Source organism: Antechinus flavipes, chromosome 1, assembly GCF_016432865.1.
Source record: "Antechinus flavipes isolate AdamAnt ecotype Samford, QLD, Australia chromosome 1, AdamAnt_v2, whole genome shotgun sequence".
In the NCBI taxonomy this organism is placed as follows: Eukaryota; Metazoa; Chordata; class Mammalia; order Dasyuromorphia; family Dasyuridae; genus Antechinus; species Antechinus flavipes.
This window is the reverse complement of record NC_067398.1, coordinates 582,890,740-582,917,893: the sequence shown is the minus strand read 5'-3', so window position 1 is coordinate 582,917,893 and position 27,154 is coordinate 582,890,740. Positions and strand designations below refer to the sequence as shown.

At 36.0% G+C, this 27,154-nt stretch overlaps 1 protein-coding gene across 2 annotated transcripts; it reads left to right on the top strand.

Moving 5' to 3' along the window:
• The first annotated feature begins 1,756 nt into the window (after positions 1–1,756).
• LOC127544317 (2-iminobutanoate/2-iminopropanoate deaminase-like) lies at positions 1,757–15,291 on the top strand. 2 transcript variants are annotated; one of them, XM_051970901.1, is made up of 6 exons: positions 1,897–2,247; positions 6,834–6,939; positions 10,147–10,201; positions 10,368–10,436; positions 11,024–11,079; positions 13,876–15,291. In XM_051970901.1, exons 1-6 carry the CDS (start codon positions 2,183–2,185, stop codon positions 13,930–13,932), a joined length of 408 nt encoding a protein of 135 aa, XP_051826861.1. In that variant the 5' UTR covers positions 1,897–2,182; the 3' UTR covers positions 13,933–15,291. The 2 variants fall into 2 exon arrangements, with proteins under 2 accessions (XP_051826862.1, XP_051826861.1); XM_051970902.1 differs by lacking the exon at positions 10,368–10,436 and having other exon boundaries at positions 1,757–2,247.
• Positions 15,292–27,154: the final 11,863 nt, after the last annotated feature.

Below are 27,154 nucleotides of genomic sequence, written 5' to 3'. Positions count from 1 at the left end.
TGAATTCTCTTGTGTATTCTTCTAATTCCATAGTCATCATCAACTAACTCCTGACATCATAGAACTTCCAGCTACAACCCTATAATCCTACCCTCATTTCCACCTTCTTTAAATCCCATTCCACTTTCAATCTGTCTCATACAAACTCAATAATTGTATTATATATTATCTCCCATTGTCTTTGAATTTATGTGCATATTTGACAATTTTCCCAGTTTTCAAATCCTGGGAAAGTAAAACATACAAATAGGTAAATGAAAACACTTTCCATTTCTCCAATCATGAAAATTCAAAGATACATACATACATACATACATATATATATATATATATATATATATATATACACATATCTCCCGTAAGGATCCCCCAGGGGGTGGCATGAGGACCCAGGATATATAGTAAGAGGAGAAGAAAACCCAAAGAAAAATTTATCCTTAACAATTTTGTATGGGGTCATCCTAATAAAGGGCATAACAAGCAATTGCATAATTTAGCACAGATATACTAATAAGGGGCTCATTGCATGAGTGCTGAACCTCCTCTTCCACAGTTCAGTTCTAGCCTTAGACACTTACTAACTGGACCTAGAGTCAGGAAAATTCATCTTCCTGTGTTGAAATCTGGTTTCAGACACTCACTGTGTGATTCTGGGCAAGTCTCTTAACTCTAATTGCTTTAGTTTCCTCATATGTAAAATGATCTGAAGAAGGAAATGGCAAACCCTTCCAGTATCTTTGCTAGGAAAACACCAAATGGGGTCATAAAAAGTCAGACACAACTGAAAAATCACTAAATACAAATAGCATTAAATATTAAGTGTACCCAAGTTTGGCTCCATGGGAATTCCCTGTATCAGTTGCCCCCAAAACCTGGGTTCAAATTCTAGCTGTCACTTTCTTAAGTAAATGTGTTACCTCTCTGGGTCTCCCTTTCCTCAGCAGTAAAATGAAAATGGGGTTCCTTCTAATTCTAAATAAATATATGATCCTATAAGTTCTTAGCCTTACTCCTGGCAGGCTAAGATTGAAAAATGGACTGAGACCGTATCATCTTAGATTTAAAACTATCCAAGACCTTAAAACATCGTCTAATCCAACTCTTACTTTAATAGACTAAGAAATAGAGCCCTCCACACTAAGGAATTTGCCCCAAATCAGGCAGTTAGTTATTAAGACAGCTAGAATTTGAACCCTTATTCTCTATTTCCAAACCCAATGCATCTCTCACAGTACCACACTTCTCAAAGTGAGGGAGACCTGCAATGTAAGTCGGCACAAATCCCTGAATCCACCTGCCTCAAATTCCTCATTTGTTACAATGAGAACATGTTACAATGTTACATCATCAGAGTATCTACATAGCACCGATAACCACAGATATTGTCCGTGGTTCATTAAGGAATGAACATGCACTTTGTGACGTTTAAAGCACTATATAAAGTTATTATTCTCTTTAGATTTTGCTACTTTGGGGGATGGGCCATCTGACTCCTTGGCTAATTATTATTTGAGTTGTAGTTCATTAGTTCAGTCCCTGACCCCAAATATCATTGATTCCTTCTAGTGCTAGTTTTGGACTAGAAAGCAGGACCGGGAAAAGGAAGAAAGAGAAGGGAAAGGGGGCGGGGGAAGACAGCCGCCCATGCCCAGTCTGTCCGAACAGCTTTTTCCTAACCTCTCAGGACAGCGGTCACTTCACACAACAATCTGTTAAAACAGCTTCGTAGAACAACGATAGGGATGTGTAATGATATATATCAGGCAGGAAATGGAATACTTCTAAATATTCAAGCAGTCTTTTTTCTGTTTTTTTTCCCTTCCCCATGGTTTTTCCCTTGTGTTCTGATTTTTCTTTCCCAACATAATTCAAAAAGCAAAGTGTATTTAAATTAATTAACTAATTAAATATGCAAGCAGGAGCAGCAAAGTAACTGAAACACTAGGAAATCGCTGCCTCGCCAGTGCCGAACACCGCTGGGCAGTGCGCATGTGTAAACTGCGGAAACTAGGACTACAATTCCCAGAATGCTGTGCGAGACATTCTCCCGTTGTCTTTGTGCTAATCGAGTCCGCTACATTTTTCACATCCACAGGGATCCAAAGGCTGGTCTTGTGTTTGCATCGGGACAGGACGTAGACACATAGGATTGCAGAAAGGGAATTGAAAAAAACAAATTGTCATGACTTCCTTAATGAAAAAAATAATCAGCACAGAAAAAGCACCACAAGCCATCGGTCCCTACAGGTAAAAAAAAAAAAAATGCATTCGCTAATAATAATATATTTGCTTATGAATAATCAATGCATATTAATAATAAGCAATATACTAATGATGGTGAAAATTAATAATAATAATTAGATTAGAAATAATAATCAGTGCTTTAGTTTACAAGGTGTTAAGGTCGGATGTAAGCCTTTAATTATGGTGTTTAGATGAATCCCTGAGAATGTGGATTGTACTGAAGTATAAAATCAATTCACTTTCTTTTTGATTTTTGGTAAGTCGCTCCTGCACCAATTACAAGTAGAATGGTTGGTTGTACAAAGAAAGCTAAATTCTATCTGAATAGGAACAAGAAAACATTTACGCTATTTAATTTTTAAAAATCCATTTTTATAACCTTCAAACCTTCTTTGTCTTTGATATTTTTGTGTCTGGACTGTGTCATTAAAGGCAAAAAAATGACAAGTTATTTTCAAGTAAAGTCTGGCCAATAGAAACTTCTGAGGGTTGGGACTTCTTTTCTTTATGTCTTTTTATCATCTAACACAGTGCGATTGCATATGATAGTGTGATAAATGATGATTAAATTGTATTGGATATCATCTTCTCCATTTGCAGAGAATAATTTTCTTCTGCATTAGAGTAGTTTTAAGTTCTAAGCGAAATAATCTAAGGCAATTAAGTGAAGATAATTTATTATAGATGGATCCAAGTTTCTAAAGATTAAGGAAATTTGCAAACAGTGAGAATGTTCAACTTAACACCAACATTGGCTACAGAGTTGAAATATGAAGGAAAAAAGTGTGAATATAATGCAGTACTTAGAGACAGAGTATTGGTATTGAATCAGAAAACTTGAGCCCTGACACTAGCTCTAGGATTGGGCAATTCACTTAATTGTTTTGAATCTTGATATCTCATCTTTAAATATGTGGTGATTGTAATAATTATAATCATTATTTCTATGAATGTTATACTATTGTTACTATTGGAGTCATAATTTATACTGCTTTCCTTTATGGGCTCACTTTGTTGTACCATAGGTTTTAAAAAATATTTTGCAGATAACATTGTTATACTCTGCTCCTTCTCTTGTTATCTCCTATTTTAAGGGGAAAAAAATTGATATCTTTTGTTTTTACATCAAATTCATTCTGATATATTTTCTTCCTCACCACTCAGAAAGCCATGGGGGGGAAAAAGCAGTTCATTAAAACAAACAAAAATAACTAATTAATAAATAATAAATAAATAAGTAACTAATCCACCAATCAAGCTGGGCCAGTATATTCAGTGTTCTATATTCATAACCTTCACCTATACATAGAAGGAAAAGAAGTACCTTCCCATATCTTCATTGCAACCAAGCTTGGTCATTATAATTATGAAGTATTCAGTCTCTATTTCTTTATTCTATTGTTGCTGTTTTTATGTTGTTGAAATGATTGGGAATGTTGCTTTCTTTGATTTAGATATGTCATTGTACCATCATTTGTTTAACCATTCCCCAATTAGTGGACATCTGACTTTGTTCACTTCCTTCTCTTTAGCTATACTCAAGAATGCAAACATTCTGATGAATTTGTGAGCTCATTAATTTGAAGTTTCCTTCAATGATGCAGGTGCAAACCATACAAGTCCTCTCATCAGTTCTCTAAACTACCTCTGCCCAATTTTTTTTTGAGATCTTTCTCCCTTTTTCCTGACATCTCAAGAGTAGCAGTAGAGGCCTCTGGCTATTCTTGTCATAATAATGTCTTTTCTGACACTTATTGCATCTAAATCTTTGTTGATAATATGCTACAATTTATTTACACTCACCATGTGTTTCTCCCTTGCTTTTTGGATTACTTTCAATTTTGATTGTTTGTAAATTATGCTATTCTACAACCCATATAATAAATGGTGATGATGCTACTTCAGTGTACTCACATTTACTGTGAGGAATATGCTTTAAGTCGGTGGTATCAAACTGAAATAGAAATGGGGCCACTAAACTGTTCAAAAAGATCCCTATATTGACTTATAAAAGCATATATTAACATTATCTATGGTCTATTATATTTAACTTATTTTATTAAATATTTGCCAATTTCATTTTAATTTGGTTTGGCTTTACCCCAATGGTTGTGGTCAGTGTTTACCTCTAGTTTAAATGATTAAGCTACATAAATGGAGCTATCATCATATTATAATTCTTATTTCTAGTTAAAAGTAATAAGAAACTGATGAAATCATAAGACTGGTTAGGGAAAAAATTATCTCAGTGGATATGTTATCTGAGTGCCCTTGACCACTGCCAAAGTTAGAAATCAGAGCCAGCTGGGAGTAAACATGTTAAATTTTTCTGTTATAAACTCATTTTCTGTACATTCAGCACTTCTGTCCAAAAGTTTTTGCCAGACTGGACATTGAACTTAGCCCTTTGGTTCCAGCTATTTGCGTCATCTCACTGCTGGGGACAATTTCCTCCAACCCCTTTCCAAAATGGCTGAAAGGTACTGGAGGCATGCATCACTTATTTGTGCATTCATCCACATATAACCAGTTAGCTAATCAGGGACTAAGAGCATACTTTAGGAACAATCCCAGTACACTTGTTAAAAGTGTGATTTAATTTTTTTGGGGGGGTTATTTGGAACAATGCTGATGAGATTCAAACCAAGGAGAATCTAAATTCATTTGAACTTTCATACCTAGTAATGAAATGCAACTAGGTGATATGGTATATAGAGTGCTGGGCCTGGAGTCAGGAAAACCTGAATTCAAAAGTGTACCCCAAAACTTATCAGCCATGTGACCCTAGGCAAGATAGGCAAGTCACTTAACTCTGCCTCAATGGCCTCATCTGTAAAATGAACTGGATAAGGAAATAGCAAACTGTGAAACTGATTATCCATGACTAATTATTAAGAGATTTAGTTAATCAATATAACTAACATCTATGAACCAATGTAGGCCTTAGTAGAATTTGTAAGTACTTAAATCTTAAGGACTATAAATTGGTACTGTCTTGTGAAGTCCGGGTTAGCTCCCCTTTGACCTCAGGATCAGCCAGAGTCAGGATCAGCAAAAGTCCTTGGTCTTTAGGGGGAATAGTAAAGGAGATGGACGAAACTGCCATAAGCTCTCCACTTATCTACCTCCCTTCTCCTTATTCTCTTCCAAAGTGACTCTGGCTTGTTTTACTCCACTCCCTAATCCCTCCTAAAATTATCTGTGTATACCAAAAGATCAAGCCAGAATAGAACAGTGAGAAGGGCCATTTTAGAGTTATTGGCCAATAGATAATTAGCATTAAGTGCTTGGTTATCTGATTCCAATGCACCTATTCAGAGTTTCAGCCCTTTACACTGTCTCTTGAGAAAGAAAAGGGAGATGAGTGGTGAATAAGTCAACTTGGTCTAGAGATGTTTTACCTAGCATTGGGTCTCTCTGGTATTGTATTTATCATGAAACTTTCCAAAAGATATTACTCAATTCTGTGTTTTCTCTGTTGCTATTGGCTTTGAAGACCCCTCTTGCTGATCAATGTGCTTTATAATCTACCCTTCATTTCCTTATAGACCAATCATAGTCTTAGTTTAGTTTGCATCACTGGAAGTTACATAACTACCAAAGTTTATAAAAAGCTGCTCTGATTGTAAGATATGTCTCTGGTCACTGAGGGGCCATTGACCTTTATTACTAGCAACTACTAGGCTTGCTAATAAATAGTTTTTGCTTGGACCTGTATGCCTCATAGTTTCTCCATAATAGATTTTCATCTGAAAAAACTTCTCCAATATCCTTGTCAAAATAACTCAGAATAGAATCGCTTAAAGTTGGACACAACACCGACAAGGAAGTAAAGGGACTGCTTTTTTATTAATTAGCCAGTTAGCACTGTTGGAAATACTGTGAGACTGGATCTTTCTATATACTTCCTACTCTAAGTAGCAAATCTTGTGCATGAAAAGAATATTTTAAAATATTTTAACATTTATTAAACATCTATTATGGCATTCATTCTTTCATGCATTCATTTGCACCCTTTAAAAAAAATTGCTTTCTGTTGTTGTTATGTCACCTTCATTTCCAAAGAGATCTCTCCTATCTCCCCCATCCAGATCTGAATGCATTTCTTGTAACAAAGAATGGGGAAAAATTTAGCATAACTGACATATCAACAGAGTCTGTCAATGTATGCAGCGTTTTATATCAATGGTATCAAACTCAAATAGAAACAGATTGTAGCAAGCCATATCTTGACTTAGAAAACCACAAATCAACATTATCTGTGCTATATTATGTTTATTTTGTTAAACATTTTCCAATTACATTTTAATCTGGTTGGGGTAGTCTTGCTATCAAATTTGATGCCTATATTTTATATCCATAGTTCCCCCAATTATATATAAAAAGATGGAGGAAAATGCATTTTCTCCTTTCTTCTCTGGGCCAAATGATATTTTAATTACCTCTTTTCAATTTTGTTTTTTGTTTATGTGGGGTTTTTTAAAATAATTTAAAATATGTAATTAATGTGCATACTCATAAAATGAAAATTTCTCTTTGCATAGATTCTCAATACTAAATATTATCTCCCACATTTTTCCAAATTTTAGTCAAAGTTTACTGATCAACCGGACGCTGTATGTTTCTGGACAGGTTGGTAGAGATCCCACAAGTGGAAAGCTTGTATCAGGAGGGCCGGCAGAAGAATTTAAGCAGGTAAGAAATCATTCCTTTCTGCCCAGTTGGAAAGCCTTCACTGTATGGCTTGTGAAGTGTGCCATCAAACTCATTTATATTGAGTGATCCCAAGTGTCATAACTGTAGTTAGCTGATATAATTAAATATAACAGATTATGGCTAATTTCCCTTTTAAATTTCTCTTAAGATACCCAAAGAATCTACTTTCCTTTAGTTATAGACATCTTACTGCCAGTGCCTAGGAACTACACAGTTATATGGGAACGGAGGGATGAATTTGCATGACTGTATGGATAATGGCTAGAGAGCCAGCTGCCCTTGGAGTATGATGCCAGCTGTGGGTTCCTAGGGAAGTCACTGTGGAAAGCCCACATATATGACACGGGAGACACTAGTACAGGGCCACCCAGCATGGCGTGCCCTCATCAAAGTGCTCTGTGAGCAAAGCAGAACTGAATTAGCTGAGAAGAAACATATATTTGTTTAATATATTTGTATAAATATGTGTTTAATATTAAATATATTTACATATTTAATATATTTATAAATATAAATATGTGTAAAATATATTTATAAATATATTTTAATATAAATATACTAAACAATTGAAGGAAATGCTAAATTTCAGTGAATTAAAGTAGTGTTGATTCTAAATATGATATTCTTTACACTGTAAGACACTGTTCTCATATGAGTCAGAGAATCTTAGACTTAGAAGGTCTTCCAGTCCAACCTAAAAAAGAATCTCATAATTGAGCTACTCTCTGACCCTCATGCCCTCAGAACAAGTCAATCTCTTTCTCATTTACTAGCTTTTCAAATATTTGAGTTTAGCTCTTATTTTCTCCAAATCTTCCATTATCTAAGCAAAAGATCACAGCTTCAGCCTCTCATTGGGTCATCTGCAAACCAGATCAGCAGGTTGTATAGGATTTTACTGAGTCATAGTCAAGGTTGTCTTTAGCAACAGCAGAGCAACAATTTCTTTAATTGCTTTAATAACAATTTTGTGTTTCAAAAGATAGATAAATTAGTAAAGGAAACAGTTTTTCTTGAGTTGATCATCACTACCAAGGATAAACTGGTTATGGAGTGGAGATGATGGAAAAATTGGGGGAAGTAACACTTCTATCTTAAAATTAAATGTAAATAGAAAAGGAAAGCTGTATAGAATCTGACATTCACCCTAATTTTAGGGAAGCAGATTTCAAAATGTTCAGAAAAAGAATATGAAGTCATAATAATGCTAAAGAAAGTCATAATAAAAATATATAAAGTATAAATATAAACAAATAATAAAAATAAAGACAATGCTAAATAGTTTAATTTCTATTATGATAAATATCACATATAATTCACATAAACAAAAAAACTTTTTGGGAGGAGGAGGAATTCCTTGTTAATTTTTGAGTATAAAGAGATCTTGAGAGGCAAAAACAATGCTCTAAATAAAGTTGTTTATTCTGTTCTTATGGAAGAAAGAAAAGAAGGAATAAACTAGTGCATTCAGAAAAAATTGACAGAATCGAAAAAATAATTATTAAGAATCAGAATAAGTTTTGAAAGATGTCTATAGTAAAGTGATTGAAGTGCCATTAACATTTTTATCAAGGACTGAATAAAAGGATGGCATGTAATTGAATTGTCAAATGGATAAGAGAAATAGCTCATCTCTTTTTTTTTTTAATTTAATTTTATTTAATAATAACTTTGTATTGACAGAATCCATGCCAGGATAATTTTTACACATAGCTCATCTCTTGAATGACTAGAATGAAATCCAAACAAAATTAATCCAATGACCATTTATCAGGCCCCTACTATGTACCTGACCCTGTGCTAAGTGTTAGGGAAATAATGAAAGGCAAAAATAGGTCCTGTTGTCAAGGAACTCAAAGTTTAACTGGAGAGGCAACATGCAAACGACCATGTGCTAATAAGATATATACAAGCTAAATTGGGAAAAAATCCTAGAGGGAAGATACTAAGATCTAAGAGGATTGGGGAAAGTGTCTTGAAGGATTTTAGCTTAAACTTAAAGAAAGCCAGAGAAAGTAGGAAGTAGAATTCCAGGAATGGGGAACGGCCAACAAAAGTACCAGGATTTGGGAAATGGCATGTCATAGATATGAAGAGCAGCAAGGAAGCCAATGGTAGCCAAGTCATAGAGTATGGAAATGAGAGTAAAATATAAAACCAAAAAAGTTAGGAAGAGGCCAAGTTTTAAAGGACTTAAGAAGTTAGAACAAATCATATGACATGGAAAGTGATTGTTTGCTACCCATAGTAAATTACATTTGAAATACTGTGTTCAGGTCTGGTCACCACATTTTATAATATTTTATTTTTCCAAATACATGTAAAGATAGTTTTCAACATATATTTTTATAAAGTTTGTGTTCTAAAAATTTCTCCCTCCATCCTTCACCTCTTCCTTTCCCAAGACAGCAAGCAATAGGTTAAATATGTTTGTTTTAAACATTTTTCATATTTATCATGTTGTATAAGAAAATTCAGACCAAAAGGAAAAAAAAAATCATGAGAAATAAAAAAGCAAGCAAACAAATAAACAAAAGGTGGAAAATATTATGCTTGGATCCACGTTTAGTCTCCACAATTCTCTCTTTGGTTATGACTGGCATTTTCCATCCCAAATCTATTAGAATTGCCTTGAATGAATGCATTGTGGAGAAGAGCCAAATCCATTGCAATTGATCATCACATAATCTTGTTGTTACTGTGGACAATATTCTCCTGGTTCTGATCACTTCACTCAATATCAATTCATGTAGGTCTTTCTAGACTTTTCTGAAATCATCCTGCTCATCATTTCTTACAGAACAAGAATATTCCATTACCTTCATGTATCATAATTTATTCAGGCAATCCCAATTGATGGAAATCCACTCAGTTCTGGATACCAAATTTTTAAAAGTTCCCTGTTAACCTGAAGAATATCCAAAAGAGAGCAACCATAATGGATGAAGGGCTTTGACTAATGGATGGAAGAAACTATGAATGTTTTAGGTAGAGAAAAATATCCTTATGAGGAACATAATTTGTTGGCTTGAAACATTTGTAAATATGCGGGAAATGGATTAAATGTTTCTTCTTGAAAGAACAGCTGTATCTACAATCTCTTCAATCTGTAAAACTTAACAACTTGAAACATAAAATGGAAACAAAAATCTTCAGTATCTTCAGCTTTGTTCTTTGTACCAATAGGCTCTTATAAATGTGGGAGAAATTCTCAAGGCTGGAGGCTGTGACTTCAGTAATGGTGAGTGATTTGATTTCAAGTGTTTTATTATAAACTAGAATTTGAAAGTAGAAAAGGATTTTTAGTGGGAGAAAATCATTAGTCCTCAGATTTATCCAAAGTATAATGATCTAGGGGATCTCATCAAGTTCTAGAGTCTAATGAGATTGTGCCCATATGTCTTTAGTGGTAAAGAGTACTGTTCTACTGGCTGACATAAATGACTTCAATCTTTTTAATGATGTCTACAAGCAATGTAAGTTGTTATTTTTTATTTACATTTAATTGCTCTCCTCTACTTTCCTAAGAAATGGATTGCAGCATTAAAAACTCCTTAATTTTCAAACTTTCTCTGGAAATTTTTGTTATCTTCCTTTTTGAAATTTATCTAAGCTTTATCAATTAAGAATATGATTAAATTTAAATGATTTATTAAATGAATTTAAATGATTAATTCTGTGGTATGAACTATTTACCAGCTTGCTTTTCATTTCTTGAGGTTTTATACCCCTGACTCCAGACCTATGAACTTAATGAAAATAATTTTAAATAGAAGCAAAATTATAAGAATATAACCTGATCAAAAAACCTGAAATCAGCATCAGAATAATGGCAATTTAGAGGAAAACTAGATGAATTATCATTAGAGTTACAAAGAATCATGTATGAAAAATAATCAAAAATAAAAACATGAAATCTTTTATTAAACATATTAATATAAATTCCAAATGGGACTATGCACATTGTTTGATCTTTGCTTTGTTACCTACCATGCTTACATTATGGGAGCCATTTAATCTTGTTTCAAGGAGTTCATTTCATGCAGAATTATTTTACTTCTAGTTTTCAAAGGTAGTTTTCCAGCCAGATCTGCTTACCAAGTTGCTGCTTTGCCTCTTGTAAGTAATAAATCCTTATTTCTTCTATCAAAACTGGTTTTGGATTTATTTTAACTAAGACTTTGAGTACTGGATTGGGGAAGGAGAATGTGTGTGTGTGTGTGTGTGTGTGTGTGTGTGTGTGTGTGTGGTCTGTTTTGCTTTATATTTTGAGTTTTTTAAATCCAGTTCCTTAAATTCTAGTCCAAAGTAGCTTTCCAGAATTTTGCCTTATTTTCACACACTAGTATTCCAACTTTTGATACTCTGTGACACTAGAACCCAGAGGTAGCAAAACAGACAGAAGTTCAAAATACCAGCAGAGCCACAATTTTCCCTTCATTGGATTTGATCTCAGAGTAGATCTGAGTTTGCCATAAGTTGATATAAAATCTTTTAAAAAATATATTTAAACACTGCAAAAAAAAAAAAAAAAAAACAACCTCTGCTTTTCCTTTTCAATCCAAAGGTGGCAGCAGAGAGCAAGAAGCTCTCATGAAATGCCTTGCTTTCCCCAAACTTTAGGAAGTGCTAAAGAGCAATTTTTTGTTTCTGGAAATGCACATGAAATCTGTTATTTGACTGATCAGCAAGCTATAGTGGAGACCTCCTAGTGGATGTTTCAGTGGAGCATCTCTTCAGATCTTCTGCTGTTTTAAGTCTTCTTAATATTCTTCTTCTTTTCTTATTGCCATGTTGAATGACTCCTTTTATCGTTCCCAACAGCTTAAATGAGAATCTCTTGACTCTCACTTACTCCCTTTTACTTCAAAAGCCACAATCCACCCCCAAATAGACAGTCCTTTTTCAGAATTTATAGAACCTCTAATTTTCTTAGGTTTACCCTGTTAAGTTATAAAGATAAATATCCCAACTGACAGGTACACATACCATCATGGTTTCACTAAAGTCCTCCACAATGTATCTTTTTAGTAAACTTGAAACAGTTTTCTTCAAACACTTTTTTTCTAGTTTTAATTTTAGTTTTTTTTAGCTTTTAAGTTATATTAAATATAAGGGCTGTCTCTGCTTCTTTATAATACTAAACTGTCCTCACATAAGTGAGATACTTCCACGTTTGACAACTTCTAAGTCCTCACTTCTTTCCAAAATTGTCTAAATCTTGTAGGAAAACTGCATTTCTTAAAGAAAGGTTCTTTTGTTTTTCTTTTTCTTTTTGCTGAGGTAATTGGGGTTAAGTGACTGGACCACAGCTAGAAAGTATTAAGTGTCTGAGACTAGATTTGAACTCAGGTCCTCCCAACTTCAGGGCTGGTACTCTATCCACTGCACCACCAAGCTGCCCTTATTTTTCCTCTTAATAGACATCAACATGTTCATCTATAACATCAGCATATACCAGATCCTTTGTCTTCCTTTAAATAAAAACACTTTCTGCCCTTTTCATCATTAATTGCAAGGAAAAAGTTTTAAATTGACCTTATGTGCCTTAAATACACTGAGGAAGTAAAGAAAGATGAAAGGTAAGGGGTAGAAGAAAGGAAGAAAGGACAAGAGTTCCAAAGTCTACACGTAGGGCCTGACTTTGTTGCCAGCTTAAAAATTCAATGTACCTCGATTGGCAAAGAATGCTGTGCCATGAGCAAAAAAAAAAAAAAAAATTTGAAATCTCTTCTAGTTTTCAAAGTCTGTTATTCTGTCAATGGGAGGTTCCTCATCTGTAAAATGGGAATGAGGAGAGGTAATAATGGCTGCTATATTTGCCTAACAGAGATTGTTGTAAGGATCAAATTAGATAATGTGTGCAAAACCCTTCGAAATTCAGAAATGCTATGAGTTAATAGTCTTATTTTCATAGTTGGCCCTTTTTTTCTTTCTCTAACAATCTTTTTATACTATAATGACTTCTTTATTCTTTTTTCTTTGGCTATTTCTCTACCTAATTGTAGGTGGAGTTTTACAATCCATTTTCCTCCATTTTCTACAAAAATTCAGTTTCCACGGACTTTAGCTCATGATTACTTACTATCAAGCATTTATTTACTACACATGACATTGGGAGGGAAAGGGGAAATTATTGTGGTGTTTTAAATGGGATATGAAATATTCTAAGCAAACTTTAAAAAGGGCTATTTTGCAATACTGCTGCTAAAACTATCCAAAAAAAGGGAAAAAGACTTATTTGTACAAAAATGTTCATAACAGCTCTCTTTGTAGTGGCTTAGAACTGGAAATCAATTGTAGAATGGTTAAACAAGCTGTGTTACATGAATAGGATGGAATTATTATTATTCTGTAAGGAAGGACAAGCAGGATAATTTCACAAAAACCCAGAAAGCCTTACATGAACTGATGCATAGTGAAACAAACAGAATCAGGAGAACATTGTACATAGTAATAGCAATATGGTTCAGTGACAAATTTAGCTATTCTGAACAACACATTGATCCTAGATAATCCTAAAGTACTAATGATGAAGCACATATCTGCTTCCAGAGAAAGAACTGATATTGATTGAATACAGACTGAAGAGTGCTATTTTTCACTTTCTTACTTTTTTCTTTCATTTTAGTCTTATTCAAAATGACTAGTATAGAAATGTTTTACATAATTGCACATGTATAATCTATATGTGATTACTTATCCTCTTAGATAGGGGGAGAGGAGGGAATGGGAAAAGGAGGGAAGAACAGAGGGATGAAATTTGAAACTCAAAACTTTAAGGTAAAATGTTTTTAAAAAGTCCATCAGAAAAAAAGGTTCTGCTTTGGAAAATATCAATGTATGATGTATTTTTTAGAGGCTCTGAGATTATGTTCACTTTTTAATAGCATGTGTTTCTTTATTTTCTCACAGGGAGCTCGTATGGAAATTGAAGTGATAGCTGTACAGGGGCCACTCACTTGTGTCTGATAATAAAAAGAGTGCTGACAGTGGCATTTGGGCTGGAGTTACCATGATCCTTCATCTTCTTCAAATTCTAGCAGTTTTTATTGAAAATTCTCAGTTCAACAAATGTCCCAAGTCAGGGGTAAAAACAGAATTAAAGTTATTATAACGTTAAATTGAAAAACAAAGAAGCAAACAGAATAAGAAGTCATTAAATGTGTTTAAGGTATTGTAAAGATTACAGACTGGGAGGAGATGGGGATATCTTGGAACAGTGTTTAATAGCTTCACTCACATACCCTGACACCTATCCTGAAGGATAAAGAATTGTCATAGTACCTCTAATACAAAGCTTCTTATATTTGGTGACACAGTCCCCTTTAGTACCTCAAAACAGAATAAGACTATCAACCCTTCTTTGAGGACTGATCGTTGCTTATATTAATAATTGAAGGAAATGCTAAATAAGAGGTAGAAGTTAATGAAAATAAAGATATAATTTGTGTCCCTGCTTATTTGCATAGACTTCCTCAGGAAGCCCCAGGATTCCATGTACCACAGGTTAAGAACCCCTACATTAGGAGAACTATGGCATAGTGTAAAGGGCCCAGATTTGGGATTTAGAAGAACTGTGTTTGAATACCAATTCTCCTATTCACTGTCAGGGTAACCTTGGAGAGATCACTGAACTGAAATTTCCTCATCTTAAAACTGACTCTCAGTGTAAAAGAGATTTAGATTATATGGCCTCAGAGATCTCTTTAAATTTTAAATCATTGAGCTATAAAATGGAGATATTAATTCCTGTCATTCTTCCATCATAGTGCATGTAATCTGGGGAATCAAGTTATATGATATTTAAATTGCCTTGTAAACTGTGATGTTCACAGAATCATCTGTTATTATTGGAAGACAAGAAGTCAAGGTTTTCTTCTGGACAAAAATAGAGATTGGCGGCCAAAATGGAACTCCTGTAGAGGTATAGAAAAAGTAGGAGTCAGGGGCAGGTAGGTGGTGCAGTGACTAAAGTACCAGCCCTGAAATCGGGAGGACCTGAGTTCAAATCTGGCCTCAGACGCTTAGCTGTGTGACCCTGGGCAAGTCACTTAACTCCAAATGCCTCAGCAAAAAAGAGAGAGAGAGAGAGATACATACTGGCCAAATGCCCACTTAACCAATGCCCCAGTATTCTGGGAAATTTTGTGTTCTTCAACCTTGTTAATCAGAATATTCATCTAATGATATTTAAATTATGAAATCTGGGTATTCAATTAAGGGATCAAAATGCAGATTTCAACATTTGATATGTTATTTATCTCATATCACATATTATCTACCTCTGACTTAATACCATGCTAAATAAAAAACAAAGGAAAGTATAAAGTGTGGACATTTTTTTCTTCCAAAGAAGTTTGTAAAGATTTGTATGAATGGCCAACTTTTTATGGAACAAAAACTAGCACACACTGAATTGCATTCTCTGTTGGATTAAGTAATTAAAACACTGAAGATCCTTTCTGACTTTTCAACAGTCTTTGACACTGCTGATCATCCTCTTTTCTTTGGAGGTTTTTATGGCATTCCTGTCTTCTGGTTCTCTCCCTTTCTGTCTGTCCATTCCTTCTCAGTCTCCTTTTCTGGGTCTTTATCTACAAATCCAGGTGTACCCTCCAAGGTGGTTCTAGGTATTCTTTTTTTCCCTCTATACTCTCTTATTTGAGGATCTTATCAGATCCCAGGAGTTTAAATATCTTTTCTATGTAGATGAGGCCCAGATTTCTAATATCTCTCCCAGTTTGCAGGTCTGCTTCATCAACTGAATTTTGGACCTCTCAAAACAGAATGCATTTATCTTTTCCCCAAAACCTTATTCTCTTCCCAACTTTCCTAATACTACAGAGATCTCTCCCTATTTGGGTATCATCTTTGACTTCTTATTCACCCCACATATGTAAACCCTGCCTTCAAAATATATAATATGTGTATATCAATGTGTCAATTCCCCAGCTTAGATCTCTAATTTAATAAAGTTACTTAACTGAAAGTTTGAAGGCTTTTCCCAGAGTCTAGGAACTCCCTAAAGGGGATCTGGGCCACTCCCAAAAGATTTCAGTTTCATTGGAGAGTGATTTGACCAAGATCTCTGATTTAATGAAACCACTTAACTTAGGAAGGGCTTGTCTGGGAAAGATATGCTTTTCTCAGGTTTGGGAGCTCCCCAGAAGGGGGTCTGGGACCCCTAAAAGATCTGTTTACTTCATTCCCCCTTTCAAGCAGCCCCCCAAATTCATTTGAAGTAATGGGATGAAGGTCTCATTTTCAGTAGCAGCTCCAAGCTGACAAGGGACGTAGAGTTGTCCCTAAGTTCACTAGGGGTTCAGGCCAGGATGGGAAGTGTGAGATCTGAAAACAGCAGCAGCAGCATCTAAGTGGTGTTATGTGTCCCAGTCAGTCGTCCTATGATCTCCAGGCTGAAGGAGCAATTGAAAATTCCTAGCTTGAAGCCTAGAGGAAACAAATTTCAGGAGCAGATTAAAATTGGGGTGTCATCCAGGGTGGAGATGGTGACATTTGGGAATAGGACCTTTTGCAAAAAATGCATCAGTTCCCATCTGTGGGCTGCCTTAAGGATGTTGATAGCCCATCCAACAATCCTGAACGCCTCCACTGCCCACAGAGTTCCCTAGCTGAAAGGCTAAGAAGGAGTTAACTACTGTATGGGGTCATAGAATACTAGGGAGTTAACTGCAGGCAGGGGCCAGAGCATGACAAAAAAAGTAGGAGAGAAAATGTTAGGAGCAAAACTCTCATCTTTGGAGTGAGAAAAAGGTAGAAGAGTGAAAGCGAGAGAAAGAAGGACTCAGACAATTTCAGCCTTCTTTCTCCAGAGTGCTCACAGGAGTACTCTGAAATACCTGAGAAGTAAAAGCTGGACTATTTGTCTCTCTGCAAGAAGCTAGGCAGGCTTAGCAAGTACTTTGATACCTTCACAGCCTTCTCCCTCCTGCAGAGAAAAACTTCTACCCAATTAGTAAAAGTGTTAACAAAACTGAAAACAGTTTGAAACCCCCTGCAAGGGGGCATTTGTGTCAATTAGCCAATCTTCCTCTGGGTGTGTGCCCCTTCTCTGAACAGGCTTCAGGAGGGAGGGATTAAGAGTTAGTTTGAAGGTATTTGAAACCAGCCAGAAGGAGAAAGGATGTACCCCTTTCTTCTGCAAGGGATTTTTCCTGTGACCTATAGGAAGGGTATAAGAATTAGGGAGCTGAAGGATTAAAGGTGCCATGATCAGGGGTAAACGGGCAGCACTTTAGCAGCTGAATCTGCAAAACCTATTTCCCTTGGCCTGAAGTGAATCTCCCTTCCGGTGTCCTTTGCAAAATATGACTGAAACCTCCCAGGGTTTGTGGACAGCTTGCAATAGCTGTAGAATTTCTCCTGCATGTTTAATGGGAGGAGTTTCTGTTGTCAAACGACCCCTCTCTTTCCATATAGCCCCACGAGCATGCAAAATATGAAAAACATATTTGGAGTCAGTATAAATGTTCACTTTCATTCTCTTCCCCAGTTCCAAAGCTCTGGTTAGGGCAATGAGTTCAGCCTTCTGGGCAAAAGTCCCAGGAGGTAGTGGCTTAGCTTCTAGGGTGCCATTGAGAATCACCTCTGCTCTGAGTGTCTCTCCCTGAGAGTATGCTGCTTCTCCCAGGGAGCAGAACTTAGAATCAGTATCCTGAGGAGGAGAAAAAAGGCTGAATGTCTCAGGATCTGGTTCAGATGAGAGGGATAGAGTTAAAGAGATATTGAGGGACATAAGATCCTGTTCTGGAAGGGATTCAGAAGCCTCCTGATAAGGACAGCATATAGGTCCTAGAGGAGCAGGAAAGAGGGAGTTTGATTTCCTTTCAGCAAATTTAAGCAGCATCCTGCAATGCTGTTTTAATTTAAGCTTTTTAGTTTTGAGACCTTTCAAGCCGAATTTGTCTCCATTTTTTAAAAAGAGACTTCCTAAGGAAGGAGCCTTAGAAACAGAGATGGTCTGTCCCATTTTGCCACAAGCCTTAGTTTTCCCGATTCTATAGCTCCTCATCTTCCCCTAGACATCTCTAGAGATGGAGAGATGACAAAATGCTTCCTGATTAAGGGAAATTTTGTCAGAGAATACAGGAATTCTAATTTGAGTGTCCCTGAGAGAATTCTGTTTGAGCTGGGGGCTCCAATGACCCAAATCTTTCCTGGAAATTTTTGGGTATCCTAGCTATAGACTACAACAAGAAAAGGCTTTTACCTAGTCCAGATTTTGGAGGATTCCCAGTCAGGGAACCAAGATGATGAGATATGGGAATAGGGGGAGAGATCCTATCTGCTCAGAGATGCAGGTCCAATGTGAAAGAATTCACAAACCCAAAAACCTGAGTGGCAGAAAAGGGAATTTTATTTTTCACTAAGAAGAAGCTCTCTTAGTGGGCAAAACTTCTCATTAGGAGTTTGGCAATGAAAAGTCACCTTTTCTAGGAAGATAGACTTCTTAATGGCAAAAGGTTCTGTTAGGTTGATAACAAAGGTTAATACTAAGAAGAGAATATCTTCACAGTGAGCAAAAGTCCTGGCAGGCAGCTTTGCCAAGAAGACAACTTCCTTAGCAAGCATAATCCTGTTTCATACTTCTGCAAAGATTTGGGGTTCAGAATTGCCTTTTATTAGCTGTCTGAGGCTGGAGCTTGCATTCAAAATTGAATGAGATTCCTTCAATATTGTCAATGCCTGGGGCTTAGATCTCTAATAGAAAAGAGATCTCTTATCTTAGGAGTTGAGCTACTGGGAGTGGTCCCAGACTAACCTTCAACTCAATAGAGGGTCCAACTAGTCCCTGGCCAAGATTTCCAACTAAATGAAACCACTTAACTTGGGGAGGGCAGTGTTGTCTGGGAAAGGTATGCTTTTCCCAGGGGAGAGCCTGAGACCCCAATAATCCTTTTTTTACAGATTAAAGGGGACACAGTTTCAGGGTTCACCCCATCATTTTCCCCCTGAAGCAATCCAGGCAGTCCCTGAAATTCATTTGGGTTGAAGGGGCAAAGATCCAAAAAAGCCAAAAAGTCAATAAACTTTCTCTTCACCCTTCTGCTAACCATCCCTGCTTTTGACTTGCTGCTGTCCAGAAGAATTCTACTTTGCTATTTGCTCTCTTCACCTCATCCCAAGGTTGGTCATGGTGAAGTCTGGTGATAAAATTGGTGAAGGTGATATAGGAGCAGAGAAAAAGCCCTGTGGACAATTCCTCTCCCTCTTTATTCCCTCCCCTCTCCTTCATGTGTTTTGCTTCTTTATCACCACATCTATTGCTCTTCAAACTCCCAATCTTACCTTTTCTTCTTCGCCTCTAAGGTCCTACACCAAACTTAACTTACAACAAAATGCCCAGGACAATCTGAATGTGGATGGACCTTACAGGATTCCTTTTGTATCCAAATAACCAACTCTGGTGTTTTGTAAACCAGAACCATGATTTCACTAGTCCAGGAAATTTACAGTGAGGGTACTATTTTTACCAAGGCAGTTTAGCAACTATTCTGCAAGTAAGTCTCTGAGAGTTGTGTGAGATACTGAGAGAGTAGAAGACTTGCCCAAGTAGGTGATCAGAAACAGTACTAAACTCCAGATCTTCTTGACTAAATGCTGGCTCTCTACTTCACCAATCTGCCCTCCCTCCACCATTGCCATAAATATTCATCCTTTGTCTCCAGGGTATATATGCAGGAGAGAAAAATCAAAAAAAATCAGAAGGAAACTTGTCACCTCCTATCTATATTTGATTTTTACCCTGAGTAAAAATCACCAGTATACCTCAGAAAGGCTGTTATGTGCCTACTTTTAAAAAATAAAAGCTAGCATTTACATAGCACTTTAGGGTTTGCAAAGCACTTTACAAATAATATCTCATTTTATCCTTCAACAAAGGATAAACAATTGGGAAGCGGGTGCAGTTACTATTCCCATTTTACAGATAAGGAAATTGAGTCAGACAAGTTAAATGCCATGTCTGAGGTCATGTGTCACTTCAAGTTTTCCTACTCTATGTCTAACACTTTTATTATACACTGTGGCATCTGTCTGCCTCATGGGATAGAAAAAGGAGAGGAGGAATTGCATGTGTAGAACCTATGTCAGATGGTTTGCTGTCTTGGAAAGGAGGAAGGTAAGAGAGGGAGGAAGAAAAATTTTAAAAGCAAAGTCTTACAAAAATAAATGTTGAAAATTATCTTTAAGTATATTTGGACAAATAAACCATTGCAAAAAAGGAGGGGCAAATTCATAGAATGATCCTTTCCTGCCAGGGAAGAAGGAAACTCTGGCAGAAAACTCCAGACAGTAACAAAGGGAAGAGAAACAGATTATTGGTCTGAGAAGCAAAAAGAGGGGACCCATTCAGCAGCCTATCTACTGGTAAGATATCTGTCCTACCCACAGAGGCAAGAATTTTCCCCTCTTCTAAGCTTTGCCCTTCTGGCACACATGCTGTCACTGCTCCTGAGATAAGGACAATTTTCTGCTCTTGCCAGTTAGCTAGGGAGGGACACATCCCAATGAGAAATGAGACACATCCCAAAATGAGACCTTGAAGAATTTTCCAAGAAAAACATTAGTATAGAAAATGCTTTGTTTCTCTTATGTACCATAAATACATCAGTTACAACTTAGGTTGATACATGAGCCCATCAGGCTGTCCTAGTAAACTTCATTTGTAGCATTATTTCTATGGAAAATAACCCAGAGTGCCACACAGAACTAGCTGACAAAAATCTCTTAAATTGGGTCTGGGCAGGAATAAGAATAATCCTGATCCATCCAAATACATGGTCTTTAATACCCACTATTTGAGAGGGCACCTCTCCCTGCCTTCTTTGAAGATCTGAGGGATATAGATGTGGAACATTGTATATGACAGAAGCTTTTTAGATGTGTTGGTTACTTTTGCTGATTTCATCTCTCCCCCCACTTTTCTTTGTTATAAAGGAGGGTTTTGGGTGGTAGGGGCAAAATTATAGACTGAGAAATGTAGTGACATGAAAATAGAATATAGCAGTAACATTTTTATTTTTTTTTAAGAGCCTCCCCCAAATCTAGTAATTTTGTGACATAGAGTATTGAAGTTTTCTGAGGTACTACATAATCCCAAAAAGAAAACATCCTTTTGAAATGTATTCTCAGGTCAGATATAGAATTTGACTTAGGTTAATGTAAAATTATAAAGCTTCCATTTTATATGGTAATGGCTTAAAATTCCATTGAAATTGATATGCATTTTCCAGAACATTGAACAAATAAAGCATTTTGTAATGTAAAACAACATGCAGGATTGCTTTTGATGGCCTATTGTTACTTTAGAATCAAATATAGCTTTCCTCTCAGTGTGATAACTTGCCCAATCAGCAAGTATTTATTAAATGTCTTCTATGCACTAGGCTCGGGAGTTATGAATAAAAAACTGAGATAAGCTTTGCTTGAAAAATGCTCACGTTGTCCTGGAGTGATAAAACATAGTCATAGATAAATAAAATAATAGCATAAATACAAAGCAAGGGAAGTGAAGGTGGACACAAACACTTTAGGGAATCAGGAAGGGGTTCCAGAAGATGGAACTGGGAGTTAAGCTTGAAATGAAGCGAGGAATTCCAAGAGGTGGAAGTGTGGAGAGGAACCATTCCAGGAGAGGGACCAGGGGGAAGCTGGGGGCAAGGGATGGAGACAATAAGCACCCAGAGTGAAGGGATGGAAGAACAGCCTATGCAAAGGTGTAAGGGAGGGAGAGAACCAGCAGGAGGACTTGAAATGACAAAGTTTATGTTTTAACATAAAAACCATAAAAAGCAAAATAAATTTATTGAGCAGAGAAATGACATTAATCATGTGATATAGGAATATTTGGCAATTAGTAGAAGATGAATAAGAGTGGGGGGGAAATGAATTGAGGGAGAGCAGACTTACAATTAGTGCCTAAAATTTAGCAGGAGTTTTATTGACTGACTCATGAACTGAGCAAAGGAGTGATATGGAATGTTGTTGCTCAGTCATTTCAGTCTTGATTCTGTGACCCCATTTGGGATTTTCTTGGTAGAGATAATGGAATAGTTTGCCATTTCCTTCTCTTGCTCATTTTACAGATCTGGAAACTGAGGCAAACAAGAATAAGAGACTGGCCAAGGTTACACAACTAGTAAGTATCTAAGGCCAAATTTGAATTCAGGATTTCCTGACTCCGGGTCTGGTTGACACTCTATCAACTGTCCCACCTAGCTACAATAAAAGGTATAGAATGCATCTAAAATATTTGCCCAATCTATCTGCACAAGAATCCATAAGAAGGGATTCCAAATTTTTCTCATTGAAGATCTCCAGTGAGAGAAGTTCATTATGTTCTGAGGCAATACACTCCATTTAGGGAGCATTCTAATGCCTGAGAAGTTTTTCCTGACATTAGGACTAAGTGTCTATCTGCAGCTTCTACCCATCGCACCAAATTCTGTGACTGCCATATGTGCCATCTATGTCTAGCAATGCTCAAAGGAGAAGAGTACCACAGAAGTCTTCATAATTAGCCACAAAAAGATGGAAAACTGAAGTCCAGCATATTTTCTGAGAGACTGGCCCACTCTGGCTGCTATCCACAGTTTCTTCCTTAGATCAGATTAGGGTCTTTGAAGGAACCTCTGACTTTCTATATGACTGAGACCTGGAATTAGCTGCAGAAAAGACTTGAGGGATTTAGTAGATGTGTGTGCTGTGAGATTTTAGACTGCCTTGATAGAAATATGACCAGAAAAATGGAGATAGCTATACTCTACCACTGTTCTCTTCCTAGTCAGAGCAATCAATGAACTATAGATTTAAAGATGAAAGAAACCTTAGAAAATACCTAACCTCATTTTTCAGATGTAGAAACTGAGGTCCAGGTCATATGTCTTGCCAAAGATCACACACATAGAATCACAAAAATAGGATCTGAGTTCAGATCATCAGAATTTGAATCCCCTACTCCTTCCACTCTCCCACACTATCTCCATCTGAATTGTAAGCCCATTCTAGACAACACATGTTGGAAGAGATATTGACAAGAATAGCGTCTAAGATGATAAGGGATCCCAAGCCTTCATTAAAGGAAATGGTAGAACCAAGAACTAGGAGCTTTGGCACTTGAGGCAAGTGGACAGGACATATATGCTTGTGGAAGACAGAACCTCTAAAACATTTTGTGATTGCAAGTAGGGAAGAGGAAGAGTTCACCTCTACAGATCACCTTGTAGTTCTTAATCCAATCTTTATTATTATTTTTAAAATTCAATTTTATTTTCAATTCTGAATTCTTTCATTTTCACCTCTTCTACTTTTATCTTTTGAGGTAGTAAGGAGAAAAAAAACCCAAAATAAAGATGTATAATCAAGCAAAGTAAATTCTCATACTAAAAAAAACATGCTCAATCAGCACAGAGTCCATCAGCATTCTGTCTGAAGATGGGTAGTATGTTTCATCATGAGTTCTTTGGCAATGTGATTATTCATTTTACTGAATGGAGTTTTTAAGGCTTCAAAGTTGTTTGTCTTTACAATATTGTTGTGACTGTATATTGTTCTGGTTCTAGTCACCTTACTCTGTATCTGTTCATAGTGTAATCACTTTTTATGGCACAACTGTATGCCTCCACATATTCCTGTGTCATAATTTGTTCAGTTATTCTCCAATTGATGATCACTCCTTCAGTTTCTGATTCATCATCACAAAAAGAGCTGCTATAAATATTTATATATATATAGGATCTTTTCCTCTTCTTTAATTTCTTTGGCGTATAGACCTAGTAGCAATCCCAATCCCAATTCAGTTTTAGCCTCTCACCCCCATCTGTTGAGAAAGCACATGTGTAATCAAGCAAAGCAAATTCCCATGTTGGCTTTGTCCCAAAAATATGCTCACTCAGCACTTTGAGTCCATCAGCATTTATTAAATGCTTATTGTATTCAGGCCAGATAACAAAGGTCATGGAATTTAAAGAAGAAAAGATCCAAAGAGATCATCTAGTCTAACTCCCTTCATTTTACTGAGGGGAAAGTTATGGCTCAGATTTAGTGAATGACTTGTCCAAGATCACACAAGCATTTAAGTGGCAAAGCAGGAATTAAAACCCAGGCCTTTTGGCTTCAAAGAACCTCAGAAATCCAGATTACCTAAAATTCTGTTCTTATGATCCCAAAGAAGGCAACAACACACAAACCCTAGCTTGTAGGTCAAGGCTGCCTTCAAGTGTCTCCTCCCACCATGCTTCCCTTTAGTTCTTTGGTCGATCTGTATTAGACATTTAGCCTTGAGTTCCTGCTCATTAAAGAGTGCTGAGTGATGAGACCTAGATACTGGTTCCAGCTCAATATGACCTGATTTAGTCACTTAACAGAATGAGTGTTTAATAGGATTGTCCAAGGTGGGGTGGTGGTGGAGATGAAAATCTCTTAACAACCCTAATACCTCCTTCTACTTAAGAATAAAGGAAGCAGATGAGGGGCTTCAGCCTCTTTTCAACCTCCTTTAATTACTTTGAGGAAAACAGAACTGGGGGGGGGGGGGGGGTTCAATATATTTAAGAAAAAGTAATTTAATTTTCACTGTTTCTCTCCATAATGATACAATAATACATTGTGCTTTTTTTTGGGTTACAATCATTTGTGCTTTATTCAAGAGAAAATTTTGAAATTTCGACACACTAAGGTTAATGAAACAATTTTTTGATACAAAATATTTCCCATAAAATAGATTTAAGTAATGATACTTTTTAATCTCTAGGCAGGGTCATATACAAGGATAGCATGCTAATGAATGTCAATAGCACACTGTATTTTACAGGGGGGAAATGGAGGGTAAAGGTCATTAATAATTTCATACTAATGAATAGCGAAATCCCTTTTACAACCGGCTTTAAAACATAACATTTAAGACTGGCTTTATGACATCTAGGAACTTGAAACATTTACAAGGCACAAGAAAAGATCCCTAGTTGTTATGTTTTAACCAACTTGTAAGAACTGATTTTAGTGCTTCCCAATAAAACTAGAGTTCCCCAATGATAAATCTAAAAGAAAAATAATAAACCGCAGACACAGAATTAAACACTTCCCTTTAACTGGATTAGTTCTGCCCTACAATCAAAGTTTTCTTTTTGCCTTAAGAATGTTAACAACTTGATGTTCTAACTTTGTATAAACACGGAAAGAGTAAACTGCAGAATAAGATTAAAGTAGACCTCATCAGGACAAATGATTTGACAGCTTCAGCACAATGAGATCCAAAATTAGTGGTGATGAGCAAGAGAAAAGGAAAGCCATTTCTCTCCTACCTAATTCTCAATACTTACTTAGTTTGCAATGGTATGCAACATAAATGGGTCAGAGATTTCCAAGCTGTTGCCTTTTAGGAAATAGAATCCAGAACCCATGTTTTGCCCACCAAACCAAACCAGCTTATTAAATTTGAGCAAAGCAGAATCCTTGAAATAGTGACTGAAATAGATTACTCCAAATTTGATCATTTCCCACAAACCCTATCATTGCTATGTACTTCAAAATAGAGTTTAACAGATTACAAATCTAGGAGGTTCCACTTTAGTGTTAACCAGAATGTCCAAAGTTTATTTAGCTTCTTTTCATTAACACTGAGTTCTATAAAATACATTAAAAATTTTTATAAACAGTTTTTATCAGTGTCAAGTTCAGAACAGTAGTACAGAAAGGTTAAGAGCTATATAGTCAGAGCATCCAACCCTATTCCACCCTCAACAGCTTCTTTCTAGAGCCAAACAGATAATGTTTGTTTGTTTGTTTGTTTGTTTTCCCAAACTACCCACAGAACACTGTCTAGTTTGAGGAGTAGGTGTCAGATAAAGGGGCTATTTGGGGATAAAGCCTCCAAGCAAACTTGGCCAGGGGTCTGGCCTGGATGCTTCCAAGTTTGCACTTGGCATCTTATGCAGACATCTCTCTTAGAACATCATCTACTCTTGATTTCCCATATGACAAATGGCAAAGAATTTAGTAATGATGTCATAATGGGTGGTCTACTATGAAATAAGGAAGTGCAGAAGGGCTGGAAAACTCAGTTCTAAACTCAGTTTTGCTAATGATTCTTTAGAATTCTTGAAAGATAAATACATTAAAGATATTTAGACATTTGCAAAATGAAGATAAGAATGGTGATATTCCTTCATTGTATGGAGAACTCTGTAACAATGTTTCATAAACCACAAGGAACAAAAATAATTTTGCAGGAGGAAATAATTGGTTATTTTTTTAAATGCTTTTTGTCAAGGCAAAGTGCAGTATGTGTTGAGTTTTGTCACCCATGTGACAGGACATTAAAGTATAAATCTTTGAAACCTCTTAATGAAAAAAAAAATAGATTAAAGAGTAAATTCAGAAAATACCATAAATCACTATCAGCTTTTGATACATTTTATCTATAAATGTTTGCAGTCATCCTTTGTAAACACTAGAATCACCAATTAAAAATATATATTCAGTAACTCTATGCATGTACAATATAAACATATTCTCTGAAAAGAAGCTTTATTTGTGTTTCAGTTGTGTAATATATATATATTTGTGTGTGTGTGTATACATACATACATATATATATGTGTATATATATACATATATATATATATATTTTTTTTTACTTAATAGATAGAATGGGCTCTTTAGTGATCTTGGGTATGAATGCATCATCCCTTCCTGTATTGTTTTAAACAGACTACTTGGGGAACTATTTTAGATCCGTGTGTTTTTTTAAATTGATTAGAGATAAACTAAAGAAATTGTGACATATGAAAGCAATGGGATATTACTTCATGATAAGAAATGACAATATGAGAATTTGAGAGAAACTTGGAAACACTTATATGAACTGATTCACAGTGAAATAAACAGAACTTTGAGAAAAGCATGCACAATTACTAAAGTAATGTAAATAAAGAAAATACCCAAAGCCTGTAGGCCCTCAAGTTACTTGTAATGACTAATCTGGAACCTGAAGAGCAAATGATTAAATGTACTTCCTCCCTCTTAGTAAAAAAGATGGGAGACTATAGACACAGAATGTTTTCAGGCTAGTTTGTATTATTCTTTTTTTTTTTTTGCTTTGCCATAGGTGGGATGACAAGGGGGGTATTGGGAAATAATTGGGTTATAAAAGACAAAAGGCATACATTAA

Coding starts and splice junctions, on each gene's coding strand:
- LOC127544317 (XM_051970901.1), top strand. CDS start 2,183: ATGACTTCCTTAATGAAAAAAATAATCAGCACAGAAAAAGCACCACAA. Junction 10,437..11,023: donor TAATGATGTCTACAAGCAAT/GTAAGTTGTTAT, acceptor TTTTACTTCTAG/TTTTCAAAGGTAGTTTTCCA. Junction 11,080..13,875: donor AAGTTGCTGCTTTGCCTCTT/GTAAGTAATAAA, acceptor ATTTTCTCACAG/GGAGCTCGTATGGAAATTGA.